The sequence below is a fragment of the Drosophila navojoa genome, chromosome 5 (assembly GCF_054131105.1).
Source record: "Drosophila navojoa isolate 15081-1374.11 chromosome 5, UAZ_NAV_1.0, whole genome shotgun sequence".
Classification (NCBI taxonomy): domain Eukaryota; kingdom Metazoa; phylum Arthropoda; class Insecta; order Diptera; family Drosophilidae; genus Drosophila; species Drosophila navojoa.
In genome coordinates, this window is record NC_142893.1 from 22,800,214 (window position 1) to 22,815,668 (window position 15,455).

The window sequence follows — 15,455 nt, forward strand, 5'->3', positions numbered from 1 at the left end:
TACAGTTATTCATATTATATGTATATTTACCACAAGTATTTTAATAAATCAATAATTTAATGTATTGAGTGTATAGGTCTTACCTCTCAATGAACTCCTTGAATTCCCTGCCAGAACTCCACTCTTATTATTTCTATATCTATTCAAGCATTTAAATGTGACTTTCATCCACAATCGCCGCTTGCTGCTGTTCACTCCTGCAAATGCATTCAGTCAGCACCCTGAACACGGCCAAACACAGCTCATATTCCCTCGGGTGCTGCACACGCCAAGCGCTGCATTTGCCCCTCCTGCGAGGGCACTGGAGAGGGCAGGCCACAGTCGTGGACAAATGGAAACACGAAGTAAATGAAAGTGTCATGCAACCAATTGGCAACAAATGCGCTGACCCCTGTCCAGGGGCAAGGGACAAGCGCCAGTGGCTGACTGCAGGCACGTGTCCTGCTTGGTGGTGGGACTGCGGCAGCAGAGGAGCGAGCCAGGATACAGTCATGTGCATATGTATATGTTCCCTCTAGGGTTAGGCAAACCGGTTGGCTGACGGTGGCAATAGAGTCACAAATGACCTAAGGTCAGTTTTAATGTTGCGTTAAATTGGACGAGGCTCATTTACAAATTGATCGAGCGGGCAAAATGGGCTTTAAATAATCACAAGCAGGATGCAGGACGAAGGCGGAAGAAGGTTGAAGCCATTCAAGTGGTCATTTGATTGCCCGACACCGCGGTTGGTGGTCAGCCGCCGTAAGTGGATTGCTTACACATGTTTTCAGCAATGGCCTAAGTGGACAATGGACAACCGGTTTAAGAATAGCTGCTGACAAATATAGAAATGCCGGAAGGGGTCTCTCGCCCGGCCCCTCGCCGCTGCTGCGATCAGCCCTCAAAGTCGGAAAAGCCTGCGAGCTGGCAACAAAGTTGAAGCATCATTTGGGCAGAGCTCGTAGAGGAATCAGCGAAACGCAAACGTTACAAAATAACAAATAATAGTAAATAACGGAAAACTGTGCTGCTGAGTGACTGGCACATACCCTGTAGAGAGCCGTTCGCACACCTCTTAATTATAATACAGCTCATAGTGGGTATATTTAGGTTCATCCTTCCTCTATCCAACTGCACAAGAGCAATATGCCCCTTCATCCCCGTTTGCAGTGGGAAGAACAAGCGCAGAAAAAATGCTCTGATACTTGAATATATACATATATATTTACATATATTTATATTTTTTAGTTTTGCGCTCTTTTATTCCAGCGCCCATTTTATTTAGCGAGTTTTAGATTTCACTTATTTTTACTCAGTGCGTTTTGAATCCTTTTTCATGCTCGTTGCTAATTAAGGGCACGTAAACTGTGAATTTGTTGTTTGCGGCTGCTGTTTGGGCAGCCAGAAAAGTGGGGGAACGAAGGAAGCTTTAAAGCAGAGCACAAGGATGCAGTTGCATGAGAAACATTGCGAACTGAAGTCTAAATTATGGAAACTACAATGAAAAGCAGCGAAAAGCTGAAGGAAATAATGTTGATTGAATAGCGGGAGGCATAGGACGACATAAGTAGTGGAGAGCACTAGCTATTAAATAGAGATAGAGAATTGGATTGACTGTAAAAGTTAGAGTTGCTGAGTAAACTTATGAATATTAGAATTATATTCACAAGAGCGAGCGATATAAGAGAGCTAATCAGAGATTTTACTACTCACAGCAACTAAATGAAACTCTTCGAAGATTCGTTTACTACGATAGTAGTAGCTCATAGAAGATTTCTCTGATTTCCCTCATCTAATTTATATTACAATTTCAATAACAAGTATATATATTTAGTAATAATGATCGAAGGGTGCCGTCTGCTGTCAGCCATATTTGATTTTCAGATTTTCAGGCAGATCTCCTGCCACAAATGGAAACGATCAGTCACACATACAACACACACGAACCACATAAGAAACACTCGCCAAACACGCCTGTCCACGCCAAATTGAATTGAACAATGTTACACTTAGATCCTCTCGAACATGCGGAGAGTTCCAGTGCAAATGAGACGCTGATTCGGGTGCGACGCGCCGTAAACTTCGTGCACACTTGGAATGACGTGAGCTACTCCAGATATTGCCGAGCCTCATTAATGCGCAAAAGTATGCATATGTTCACTGCACTCCTAATCGTAGAGCCAATGCTACCGTCACGACGCAATGACGGCCAGCAGCCGCGAAATGTGCGAGTTCGTCAAAAGGCAAGCGAGCTGCTCCTACTATGTGGAGTCCGTAGACCTGCTGCAACTGTTCTTCTGCACCTTCGGCTTGACCTGGGACACCAGCGTTATCTTTGTGTTGGGCTTTCTTTACCTGATCCTATTCTATTCGGTGTACATGATAGCAAAGTATTTGTGAGTATGCACATCGACCTATGAATATACATATATACACACACACACGCATGTCTCGCGATTAGCTGCGTGCCCAACTATGTGACCTTGCTGGAGCTGCTTCCCATATCCGAGTACACATACGGCTTTGTGTTCGTCGGGCTCTATCGCATGCTACCCGACTACATAGACTTTGGGATGAACTGCAGGTACCACAAAAATGCGGAGGGCACATTGACGCTGGGCAAAATGATGGGCGACAACCTGCGCTTCTTTGTCGTGGGGATCATGATGCTCTGCAACCGCGGCTACCAAGTGAATGGCATGCTGTGGTGGATCAATATGACCATTATCATCATAGGGTACATCTACATGACCTTTGTTGTGGACCTGAAATACAGAGCGTTTGGCGCTCCCGACCTCCTCTATAGCGACGCCACTGCGCTGACCTTCAATGCCATTACGTTTCTGTTTCTGTTTGTGCTCATCCTCAGCTTGGCCCTGCTCCTCTCGTACCACAACCAAAACAGGCGGGCGAGTCTGTCAACTGCTGAGGCAGCGAGTGTGGACGCAGAAGCAACAGAGGTGTCCAGCGATGTGGATATGGACAATCAAACGCCCATACACGAGGAGCTCAGCACCTTTCGGATCTGGTGGAACTCTGTGAACGGCTATGCGAACATGAAGGAGCGGTATAAAGTCTTGACAATCCTATTTGTAAGTCGCGTTGAGCAGAGGGGATCCCCTCTCACATGGACGTTAGCCAACCTTTGGCTGATAAGCTTGCCTATTTGAGCAGGTTCCCGGCTACTTCCTGCTGGCCAACGTAATACCCGTAATGAGCAGGGAACGCCCCATGTTTGGCTGGTGCAAGATTGTCAACATACTAAGCTTTATGGTCACTCCCTTTTTGCTGATCAAGATGGGGACCGACACCCCGGCGTTTCTTGTGCTGTGGTGCATCACCTGGTTCATTGCACTGGTGGTGCTGATCTCGTTCCACCCACGGCGGCAACCGGGCCATTTCCTGATCTGTGTCTACTCCGCCCTTGGCGCGATCAACGGCAACAACCTCTTGTTCCAGATCACAGCGGAGATCAACAACCTCACCTGGCAGTACATGACCATGCGCTTCGAGTCCATAGGCGAGACGGTGTGCATCCTGTTCTTCAGCTCTGGCGAGGTTCTGTGGCTCGTCGTGCTGCTCCACAACCTGAACGAACGCAATCTAGAGGACGCAGCCTTCGGTGGAGTCATGAGCGTGGTCACCCACAACATATACATGGCTCTACCCTTGCTCGTCCTTCACCGCTGCTATACGTCCGAAAGCTATGTGAGTTGACTCTGTTCCCTCTTTGTCTATTCATACCTTCCTTCCGCTCTCCACAATCCACTATTCGCTCTTTGATTTCTCTTTCTCTCTTTCAGTTCGTGTTCACCGCCAAGTTGCAGAACTGTTATATATTCTTCCTGGTCCTCTTTTCTGGTGTCCTGCTGCACGTGTCGATGAGCTCGCATGAGCTCCGTCTGTCGCTCTTCTTCTACATAGTCGCCATGACCACCACATTCGTCTTATTTGAGTTTGCAGCCTTCTACGAGTGGGTGCACCCCTTTGGCTCACTCAGCTTCATCAAGCCACCCAGGGATGAAATATTCCGCTGGGCCTAAGGCCCCAAGCCACAAATGTATCCCAGGCTATGGAAATGAACTTAAATCATACATGGATGCCTCTGTCTACAATCTTAGCAGCTGGCGACTATTCATTTCGATCAAGAACAATCCGTTTCCATTAGAACCAAATTGAATTTCTTTCACAAAACATTCGCTTTGTCGATAGTTGTGAATACATCGCATTTAACACGATTTACGATTTAGGAACCAACGAAACCCAAAGTCCTAAAGCTATCCCAGAAGAAGAATTGAGACATGGCCAATGATAATAACTTATTAGACCGTGATACTTGAGCTGCGTTACTAATTGGCATCGTTATACATATAATTATATAAACTATATTCACTCAGCTCTTTCATTATAATATTTAGTCCAATTAAATGTAATCACTTAATGCCGTTCGTATCTGATGACAAGTTACATGTCGTCAGAACGCCTCTTCCCTTTAATTTGGATTGTCGCAAAAAAACAAAGCCCCAACAGAAACTTCGTGTCGAACGCAACTGACTTCGGCATACTCGCCCAGCTGCTTGAGAAGACGCCTCCTTTGCTGTCCTAGTTAGTTTGTATATGCTCCAAGTTGGGCGTGTGAAGCGTGTATATGCTCTCTGGATTCTCGAGCGAGCACAAACAAGAGCAACAGGGAATCGCTGCCTACTTCGCGGGGGTTGTCAGCCGATTCGAATGTGAATTGTGAAATGTGAAATGTGAAAAAAAGAAAATTGATGAACTTTTGTTTGCTGCCGTAAAGCAATATTTTTATATATTTTTGGGCAGCATTTCGCGCGTGCTTAGGGTGTTAGGTTAGTATTCAGAAGATTTTTAGATTATTAAAAAATGTTACAAGCTACACAGGAGGAGTCGGCAGAGGTGGCGGGGAAGCGAAGCAACGAGGAGATGCTACAGGATGATTCGAATGCGAGTTTTGGTCGTTTCTTTTTCTGTCCTTTGGTGCTTTGGCATATTTTGACATTTGCCAAATTAAAGTGAGTTTCAGACATTGTTTTTAGAGACAATCCTCATCTCTGCTATGCTCTGCCCGCTTTTATTGTACTGGCACCTTGTGCATTAAACATTAATTCATGCATAGAGTGTGAAGCAAAAAATAAATAAAAAATAGATATTAAGTAAAAGAGGGAATGAAAATAGGATTGCGAAATCAGCGCAGACAGAAGAGCGAACACTTCTGTTGACACGACACAGAGCAAATATGCGGCTGCAGCCGGCGATTCGCAGCCTGGCTCGTGTCTGCCCCGACTCCCCCTCTGGTGAATGCCTATGTGTTGAGTAAGTCGAGTGATAAAACATTTAGCCTCTTACCACTCCTCCTGTCTGCACTAATAAACGAAAAAGCGACAATTTGATTATCTAATGCTTATTTTTATTATATAAATAAATTAAACCAATTATTAATCATTTATATTGATTGAGCACACTGATTTAGTCGTAACAGTGGCAGAATATTCTATAACATTTTTCATGAAAATGTTAGGCAATATTGAAATTGAACTTAATTTGCACACCACTCATAGGTGGCGCTTCGTCTACAAATATTTCTGCTGTTGATACAAATCACACCACCTGTTGATGTCCATAAGCAACGTTAGGTTGCACCACTTGCTGTTATATATATATATATCCAAGCAGTCAATCGTAATGGTGGCACATTCTGGAGATTAGTAATACTCTAGATGGCGCAATACAGAATACGCAGATGCAGTTACACATTATATTGCCCTAGGTGGCGCCGTTCGTTAGGTTTCATTCTCAGCTAAACTAAAAATAAACCCCTAGATGGCGCTTTCGGGTTTGCCTTTTTAAATAAGCGCCAGGGAGCGTCCACTTTTGTACCTTTCGTACCTAGGTACATTTCGTGGAAACAAAGAAAGATAATTTCTTACCGGAAACGTTAGCAGCGTTTAGCAAGGACACAATTATCTTGACTAAAGAGTATTTATAAAACCGAAACCCTCTTGCGGTTAAAAAGTAAACGAAATTTCTTATCGGGTACTTTTACCACAGTGGCAATGGTGCCTTAATATAATAACAATACAAATTTTATGCAACCTGGAAAAACAAAGAAATTATAAGAATTTCCTAGCGAGCGTTTACGATGTCAGTCCTGGGTTTCTGCTATGTTGCAATCCTAGCTTGATTAGCGTAAAAATCTCCAGCTACTTTTAACAAAGTATCACCAAAAGAAAATTAATTACCGCGTGTTTTTAAGGTACTTTTTGAAAATATCCTTGGATATGTCATACTTGATTAGCCCTCGTACGTTAGCCCTGGAAGTTTTTAATTGAAAAGGAATGCACCGTATGTTGAAAGAATTTATTTATAATGAATTAGCCACTCGGAAGCAGCATTTTTATACCCTGAACCCATTGAAAATGGGAATTCAGGGCATAATGGTTTTGTTAAAATGTATGTAACAGGCAGAAGAAGGCGTGGCAGACCATACAAAGTATGTATATTCTTGATCAGGGCGACGAGCTGAGTCGATTTAGCCCTGTCCGTCTGTCTGTCCGTCCGTCCGTCCGTCTGTCCGTATGTTTGAACGCGACGATTTTAGAAGATATAAGAGCTAAAGACTTCAACTTTTTTTTTTAAATGTCCGTATATATCACGCGCATATCGAGTTTATCACTAAAAAACGATAACTCATTCCGATATTTTTTTATCGATGTATTTTATACAATTTCGGTTTTTGTTAAAATTTATCCCCCACCCCTAAATCCACCCCCTCACAATCATCTTTGTAAAAGTCGTATATCAAATACTAGAGACTTGTGCTTCGGTATACACATACATTTAAACATTATGATTACGTTCTGAAAGTTTCATTACGATCGTACGTCTAGAAATTAAATTATTCAACAAATAAGTTCTCATTATATTGCCAACACTACAGCGCAACCAAAGCGCAAACGCCTGTATATGCGTGTGTGTGTGTGTGCTGGTGTTTGCTTGTATGAATGTATGTGTGCTTATGTTTGTTTGTATGCGTGTGTGTGTGCTAATTATTATTGAAATATCAGTTGCTTGTAGGGTTCAGGGAATCTCGTAGTCGAGCAGTCTCGACTAGAGCTTTCTTACTTGTTTTATTTAATCTCTAAATATTTGTACTTTTGTAGATGCATGCACTAAAATACTAAAATACTACAGAGAGCAGTCAATGCAAGTAATCCTGCTGTCAAATGCACTGACAGTGCTCCATTGCAGCCGAGGTTATTCAGACTGATAACATATTGCGCTTCATCAGGTGTTTGGCACGCGGCTTGATCACACGAAACATGACCAAAGCCCTGTGCCTGCACTGAGAAGAACAGCGGAGGACAAGGCTCATAGTCGTAGCCCACACAGGCATCCGTCAAATCATAGCTAAATGGGCCCAAGGCCGTGCTCTCACAACTCTCGTCCTGGCGCAGCGGATGGCTGGCGTTGCGAAAAGGCAACTCGATGCTGCGCGAGAAGCAGACACTAAAAGTGATCTGACTGATGGGTGCGATCTTTAGATATCGCATGCTCTGCCTGTTGGGCATGTAGAGAGCATCCAGCCGGTAAAAATTTATGGTATTGAGACGTCCGTACTGCTCCAAGGAGTTTAGGCCATACTCAGTAATGGCTCCGTTCGAAGAGCAGCGTGGATTCCAAATGCGACGTGGAACTGAATGAAAATTAAAGAAAATTGTAATGAATACATAAGAAACTACTTACTTTGACGTATACGCTGAATGACTGGCGCTCCACATTCTTCCGGTGGCTTGTTCATGTTCAGCAGAAGCAAATCCCTTTTGGGCTGCCGCACAAAGTCGTGAAACCTGACCAAAGCACCTCCTCCATAATAAATAAACTCCACATGTGGCAGACTATAGCGCAGGCGCTTCATATAGCGCACACAGTAGTCGTAGTCGTTCTCATCCACAAACGACGTGGGACTAGGCACGAGCAGCGCCACCAGAGAACGTCCGCCCAGATAATCAGTGGCGCGCTCTGCTGCCAACAGCTCCTCTACGCGAGTGCTGACGGTGTTCAGAATTAGGGGTAGATTGAAGCCGGCTGGGTCTATTCATAATTATAAGATTGAACTATGGGTCTGCTATAGCTCGATTAAGAAGAATTGCTTACGCCAGTAGTGCGTCGTAAGGTTCCATTGCTGGTACACGTCTACAATATAGTCGGTTGTATTCACTATAACTGAAGCATCGGAAGCAGCAAAAAGTGTTACTGTGCTTGCATATGGATGTATGTTGAGATTCTGCAACACGTAACTGCGGGGAAATAATTTTAGGAATCAAGAGAGTAACTAATATTTTATTGATCAAAATCGGGCGAAACTTTCAGCATCCTCAATATCAGTCTTAAATGAAGCTGAGTTAACAATCACTTATTGAAGTATTTATCTAATACTATATTCACCTCATTAATCGTGATCAAATCAAAAATGTAACATTTTTCAATTTGAGCAGTCAGTTAGCCGTAAGTCTCACGGATTGGAATCAATCAGTCAATCAATCAGATGTATAGAACGTTATACTTACGCTACATAGTCGACTATCCAGTAGTACGGCCAATTGGTATCCACAAATACAAAGACGTTTGTCTTTATCGTGGTCATATTGGAGATATCGGACGACTGTTCGAACTGAAAGCTGTCCATGATAGCTATAATAATATAAGCGAATAGATAAATAATATAATTCAGATAAGACAATCAATCAGTATCGAACCACTTGGGAAATCTCTAAAGCGGAAATTAAAACAGGCTTTTTAGTTCTAGTGGGTAGACTTTATTTGCGAATTTCTCACTGGAACTTATAACTTAAATAAAAAAATTACGATAATAAGGGAGGGTTATGGTGGGCCATACATACAGATGTGTTGTGTAGTAATTTGAACTTTTATGTGGGCAACTATGCGTGCCGACTACTGCAGAGAGCGCTGCAATACCAACGCCAACAAAATGGTCAGCAGACTCGCGGCCAGGCCGGAAACCCCGCTGTAGCAGCCCATGTTGACCGAGGCAACGATGTAGCGCCATTCATCTGGCGTCTGGCAGGCATCCTGCGTACAGGACGTAGTATTCAGAGAGCCCGGCTGGACAGACAAGTAGAGAGGTGGACACTGTGTGATAGTGTAGTAGCCACCGCAGGCATTCGACAAATCATACGAGTAGCTGTTGCCGTTGATCTGCACGCAGCTCTGATCCACGCCGTTGTTGGTGGAGCTGCTGGAGTTCTGCTGTGGCCACTCGTAGGTGCGCGACGAACAGATGGTAAAGGCGCCTCCGTTCTGGGACTGAATGGTCACCACACGGTTGGTGCCAGTTCCGAAGAAATAGTTGGATGCAACGCGATAAAAGTTAATTTTACCGGGACGCACGTATTGGTACATCTGGTCAGTGCCCCAACTTGTGGTATACCACATAGAGCCACACCGCGGGTTGATAATACGACGAGGTACTGCAAAACAGTATAACATATACATATATTAGCATGTGATTGAAAGCTAGCTCAAGGACTGAACACTTACTCTTCACTATACGCCTGGCCACGGGTCCAGCCGATGTGGCCACGGTGCTGCCCGTCATCAGAGAGAACAGATCCTTCGTCGGGTCCCGCACAAAGTTAGAGAAGCGCTGAATATTGCCACCACCATAGTAGATGAAGCGCAGATCGGGGATCTGCTCATATATGTACTGCAGTTCAGTTGTCGCGTAGTTCGAATCGCCGTCGTTCACGTTCGCTTGATTCGGTATTATCAGTGCCACCAAGGAGCGACCGCCAACGCTCGAGTTGGTCTGCTCGCCATTCAAAAGCGTTTGGGTCAGGTTTTGAATCGTGCGAAGAACAGTCGGTAGATTGAAGCCTTGTTGTACTGTAATTAAAATATTCCTCAGTTAGGTTTGATCTCCGGAATCAAGTGAATTGCAAACTCACAATTCGACTGTACAGTGGCATTCCATTGTTGGTAAACATCAGTCACATAGTTCGTGGTGTTCACTATAATCGAGCCATCAAAGGCAGATAACAAGGTCACAGAACTGGCATAGGGATGTATGTTCAGCTGCTGCAGTACGTATCTGGGGAAGAAGAAGTCAAATGAGAACTTGTGCTGGTAGGAGCTATCCATAATGCTTACGCTACGTAATCCGCAATAGCACTGTACTGCCAAGTAGTGTCCAGGAATACGAACAAATTGGTCATGGGTGTGATAATATCCGACAGATCCTGAGTGTTGCTGGCGGTGCAGGAGACATCGTTCAAAGATTGAGCTGTACGTGGATAATGCAAAATATAAAAGAGTGCTAGTGTAAAGAGTAGCTGAGGAAGATTGGAGGAAAGTTAAACAGTATCTAAATTATTAACTAAAGCTAAAGCTCAAACATTGCTAAATACTTAAAGAACAGCATGAAAATAAGTGCCGAAGAACATTGATTTTCGGCAGGAGGGAAGGAAACCGAACTGACGTCCTAAGGCTAAGTCTAGTTTTTCCCAAGTGGTTCAACGCCATATAGATAAGTAAGTGCTACTTACGCACATAGGTGACAAGCGAGAGGGACGCCGTTTGAGCGAATTGCGCAATCGCTGGCGGCTGAATGGTTACGCGCAGCTGCATTCCCTTATCGAGTACCTGGGCAAAGGCGCTCGTCTGTGCCTGCATTTCGGCTGTGGGCGCTACATTGGGGAACTGCTGCTGGCGACTGCAGGCCTGGATACCAGAGCTCAACACGCCAGTCGAGGAGTAGTACATGCGCAGCAACTGCGAGAGCTTCAAGCTGGACGCCTGGGTGCGCCAACTGTTAATGTTCTTGGCTATGATGAGGCCGTCAAGGCCACCACGAATCTCGGCATCGGTTGCCTCCAAATTGTTTCGCTGCGACAGGAAATACCAGTGCGGTAGCACTGTATCATTCCAACCACCTGTGGCGCCCACTGTGGCTACATTATTAGGCGAAACTGGCACCTGGACGAGCGTCACCTCAGCCAGATCGCCCGCAAGCGTCGCTGCCCAGCGATTGTCTACGTAAGAGGTACCCGTTTGAGACTGAGTGCGGCCACGTCTGGCGAGTTGCAGCAGGGTATTCACCGGGACATTTTGCTGCTGCAGTCCTGTTGCGACACCTGCTATTAGACTGCCCGCAGAGACGGTGCCCCATGGCGTGCGCACGACTCCGTCTTCCACAGGACACTGACTTTGACCCTCGGTGCCCGCATAGGCCCAATCCGTTTCGTAGTCCAGCTCGCCCATCTGCACATAGTTGGAACCAGTACGCGTACGTTTCGGTCTGATATCTAGCCACTCGGCATCCCCAAGGAAATTGCTGCTGGCATCTTTTTTGAGAGCGCGCGGCAAGCGCTGAGCGCGGTACTGAGAGAGCTGTCCGCACACGGTATTCTCATCGCCTCGCTGCCTCGTATCGAAAGTGCTGGAGAGCATGAAGTGCAAGGAACAGCGCTCCGTGCTGGTCAGCGAGCTGTTCGGAAAGTTATTTGCATTGCCGGGTAGCAGGCTAGATAGCAAAATTCGTAGTTTGGGAAACTGGAAGCCCGTCGGACTGTAGGGTATAACCCCACTCACGGGAGTAACACCCGGTGCTCGTCTGATGCCGTCCTGGCGAAAGCGATGCAGCAAGGCCACGGCTAGGGTGCGAATGTCCACCTGATACCCCGTCGCCGTATAGCTCTGCTCGACCTTCTCAATGAGAGAGATCAAAGTGTCCATGTTGGATGGTAGGCGGTTGTCTCGGTTCATGAAATACGACGTATTATAGCATTCGATCAGTGAGGGTGGGATCTGTAGTTGGGCATTCTCCTGTGCTTGCACTGAGCCTATAGCCATGAGCAACCCCAGGCAAAGGCAGACAGCGGCTGCCTTGAATTGTGCAACTAGCATGCCGTGGCTCCTTCTTAGTTTCGTTATCAAATGGGTTCGTTAAGGGGCTGCAAGTAGTAGGTTAGTGTTAAAAAATTCAATTAGAACAGGTAGGTATGAATAGGTCAGATGTCTACCCTTTCTTTTAGAATAGAGACAATATAAATCACCACCTGACGGTACTGCCTGGAATTTTGGTAGCTTGAGTATAAATCAAATGTTTAGAATACGTTCGGGCAGGTTAGTACGAACTACCATTCTATAGCTTCTGTTCAAGATTCTGTCCAAGTTTAGTTACAAAACCATATATCACTTATCGAACTGGCCGTGGCCCAAAAATAATACTAAAATAAATGCCTCAAGCCAAGTTGAGTCAGCGTCCGAATGGCTTACGCCTGCCCACACACAGATAAGAGTTCTCGCCCATTGTATCCACTGCGTACAGGCTGGGCCTTATCGCTAGCCCCAGCCCCAGTCCCAGTCCCAGTCGCAGCCAACAATTACTCGTGTTTGATTTACGCGCAAGTGTAAACTTTGTTATCCTTATCACAATGCAAACATTTACACACAGTCAACCGCTTTTCGGGTTTTCAGTTGTCTGAGTTGGTGCGTCGCTCGGTTGCAGGTGCAAGAATATTGATCAGATCTGATCATTACTTTTTTACTAAGTAAATTCATTAGTGTCACTTGTGACATGCCGCATTCCGACTGAAGATATCTCAGTGTAGAATACATCTTAGAAAAAGACTGAGCAATTTTTTAAAGTTCTCGAGAGTAGAATTTGATAATAATTGGAAATTATGTAAACCTCTGTGGTATGCATGCCACAAATTAGTTAGTTTAGCTTAAGAGGGTGAGTGCCACAGAATTGATTCCAAAACTGTTTCTCAAATGAAATGATCTCGTGGAGGCACTATTTCTAATCGGTAAATGAGTTCATTTAGATATCTATCAATGATGCGTCACTTCCTGTCTAGGTCGACATTTACCAGGCTTTGTCAACTTTGTGGATTGATGTGGAGCAGGGAAATGCCAGAAAAAAGTAAAATATATATATTTTTCTATATATTCCTTCTATATAAAAGAAGACTGATGTCATGTCTGACGCACAGTAATATACTTTTTATCGATACAAATCTAAAATGTATATTATAAAACACTATTAGGGCATGAGTCAAATCGCCTTGATATGCCGCTTATATACATACATAGGCACACACGATTTCGTTTATCAATTCATTATCAGTTGCACAGAAAGAATTTATTCGTAATGCCATAGATTGGCACCGTTAGTTAGTTAGTTTTATGGCAAAAACTCGCTCAGCTATTCATATAAAGCCCCGAGTATCGCTACGCGTGAGTCAGCTGGAATACCAAAACCATGGGCCTTGTAACGGAACGGCTATTGCACAAGTTACAGATAAAATAGTTGGTAGAAACACACATTTATATACACATATTTGTATACATATATAAAGCTATGTACTTTTATATTACACTCAACTGCGATTTTTCATAAGATAAGATAACATTTGATTGTTTAAACACAGTTAGGCAAAAGTTATTTAAAATGGGGCGTTTTCCAAGCAAGTAAAATTGAAGTAGTTTTTACACTTATTTAACTTTAAAAGAAATAAGTATTGTCATTACTTTGCACAATATATTGGCTAACACTAATTTGAACTGACATTTGTTTATATATATATATATATATATATATATATATATATATATATATATATATATATATATCTTATGTAGATTATTTTTTGCACAACCGCTGAAGTACCTTTCGGTTTTACCTTATTCCACCTGTTAAACTATTCGTACTGATTGTTCGCTTTTGGGCGCACAGGTGCCTAACCTATATAGGGAGTAGCGACGATGAGTATTGTAATCTCCGCAAAGTGCTTATCTGTACTTCCCTCACTACAAATTTTACTGATAAGATATGCGACATTTAGATCAGAGTGAATAATGCACAAAGCAGTGAATGTTGTGCAAATCCTTAACAAAAATCATGAATCAAATACATTTGTTTGTGCATGTATTTGAGTAAAATTGTGCAATTTTAATAGTCAAATATTTTGCTGGTAATCCAAATGGAATAACCATAGTAATTCAAAAATTACCGCCAATTAAACGTTTATGGATTTTCAAAGTACCCGCTTAAACTTTCCAGGGCTACCTTCCATACGGCTGCTCCACACGCTTTTAAATTAAAATATATCGATATATTTACTATCAAAACATTTAGATACCACTTGACAGTGCGAGAAAATAATCAATATTGCAAAATGTAAATAAAATTGAGCAAATTATTAAACAATATCAAAAAATTATGTTTAACGTTGCAGGGGAAAACACAGGACGGCTCAGCAGGATGCCATCTTCGTTGCATTCATGGAAAGACATCCCATCATAGCCAAAAACTACTACAAGGGCGACAAATTGGCCAGTGAAGCCGCTTGGCAAAGATTAAGCAAGGAGCTAAACAGTGTGGGACCGCCAGTTAAAGAAGCTGCCGAATGGAAGCGGGTAGGTTGGGTAGCACACATAAACTTAAATGAAATAATGGCATGCATTATCTGAAGGTTTGGAAGGATTGGAAGAGCTGCATACGGAAGAAAATAGCGAATAATAGGCTGGAGCCAAATGGCGCTGGGAAAAGTTCTCTATACCAGGATACGCTCACCCCTCTGGAGGATGCCGTGGCAACTATTACAGATCTGTATGAGATGGCAGACATTATAGTTGAGTCACAGCCGAAACCTAAGTTGCGACTGCAAGACATCAAACCAGATCAGGATGAGGACCCATCCGATAATGGTAAGATTGTGTCCCTTTTGACGAAAGTCTAGAAAATAAACTCTATAAACTCTAGAAGACGATGAACAAGAAGATGATGACGACGGTGCGTCTGCAGAGTCAATCAGCGTGCGTGATCTTGGAGTCAAGGTGGAGCAGCAGATTCATCAGCAAAATTCCACAACCAAGAAACGAAAACTCGAGCATGAGGATCTTAATGGATCAGGAAGTGGAGCTGGCTTCAGTGGCAGTACCGTGCTCCTAGACATAGCCAAGGAGCTGAGAGAGCTGAACAGACAAACTCGACTAAATGCCCAGCGTACCGAAGCGAATACAGAAGCTCTTTTGGCAATGGGCACGCAAATCTCAGATCTAATGCAACAGCAGCTGAAGGAACGTAAACGCCTTAATGCCATAATGGACAAGTTTGTGCTCAAGATGGAAACAACCGACTAGAAGTAGCTAGATGTATGTATATAGCACTCTAAATTAGTTTAACAATAAATATAGTTGTAATCGGCTAACTAAAAATTTGTAAATTAGCTTTAAACTTGTGGTATTATAGAAAATCTTGCTTTCACAATTGTACATAATGTAAATATGCTTTTCTTCCAAAAATAATTTAAATACAACGCTACGACTCAAATTATCTTAATCGAATGTAGGAAACTCGAGTTTTGTGAAAATCATTATATATGTCCTTTTTAAATTCATTGCAGACCATTTAGTTTCTGCACTGTCGGTGG

At 43.5% G+C, this 15,455-nt stretch overlaps 4 protein-coding genes across 5 annotated transcripts; 2 read left to right on the forward strand and 2 right to left on the reverse strand.

The window, feature by feature from the left end:
* The first annotated feature begins 1,867 nt into the window (after positions 1-1,867).
* LOC108653137 (uncharacterized) lies at positions 1,868-4,446 on the forward strand. Its single transcript, XM_018103452.2, has 5 exons — positions 1,868-2,081; positions 2,158-2,375; positions 2,441-3,071; positions 3,154-3,687; positions 3,783-4,446. Exons 1-5 carry the CDS (start codon positions 1,980-1,982, stop codon positions 4,020-4,022), a joined length of 1,725 nt encoding a protein of 574 aa, XP_017958941.2. The 5' UTR covers positions 1,868-1,979; the 3' UTR covers positions 4,023-4,446.
* Positions 4,447-7,107: 2,661 nt separating this feature from the next.
* LOC149091201 (uncharacterized) lies at positions 7,108-8,716 on the reverse strand. Its single transcript, XM_089261011.1, has 4 exons — positions 8,568-8,716; positions 8,155-8,297; positions 7,744-8,091; positions 7,108-7,693 (listed from the first exon to the last, which is right to left on the reverse strand). Exons 1-4 carry the CDS (start codon positions 8,684-8,686, stop codon positions 7,170-7,172), a joined length of 1,134 nt encoding a protein of 377 aa, XP_089117137.1. The 5' UTR covers positions 8,687-8,716; the 3' UTR covers positions 7,108-7,169.
* Positions 8,717-8,793: 77 nt separating this feature from the next.
* LOC108654939 (uncharacterized) lies at positions 8,794-13,727 on the reverse strand. 2 transcript variants are annotated; one of them, XM_089261010.1, is made up of 6 exons: positions 13,704-13,727; positions 10,563-11,969; positions 10,168-10,300; positions 9,966-10,108; positions 9,559-9,903; positions 8,794-9,488 (listed from the first exon to the last, which is right to left on the reverse strand). In XM_089261010.1, the coding sequence occupies exons 2-6, from the start codon at positions 11,920-11,922 to the stop codon at positions 8,953-8,955; spliced, it is 2,517 nt and encodes an 838-aa protein (XP_089117136.1). In that variant the 5' UTR covers positions 11,923-11,969; positions 13,704-13,727; the 3' UTR covers positions 8,794-8,952. The 2 variants fall into 2 exon arrangements, with proteins under 2 accessions (XP_089117136.1, XP_089117134.1); XM_089261008.1 differs by having other exon boundaries at positions 13,691-13,715.
* A 346-nt stretch (positions 13,728-14,073) lies between these two features.
* On the forward strand, positions 14,074-15,248 carry LOC108654940 (uncharacterized). The gene is made up of 4 exons (XM_018106554.3): positions 14,074-14,200; positions 14,259-14,439; positions 14,496-14,730; positions 14,786-15,248. Coding segments are annotated over exons 1-4 (798 nt in total). The 5' UTR covers positions 14,074-14,198; the 3' UTR covers positions 15,166-15,248.
* Positions 15,249-15,455: the final 207 nt, after the last annotated feature.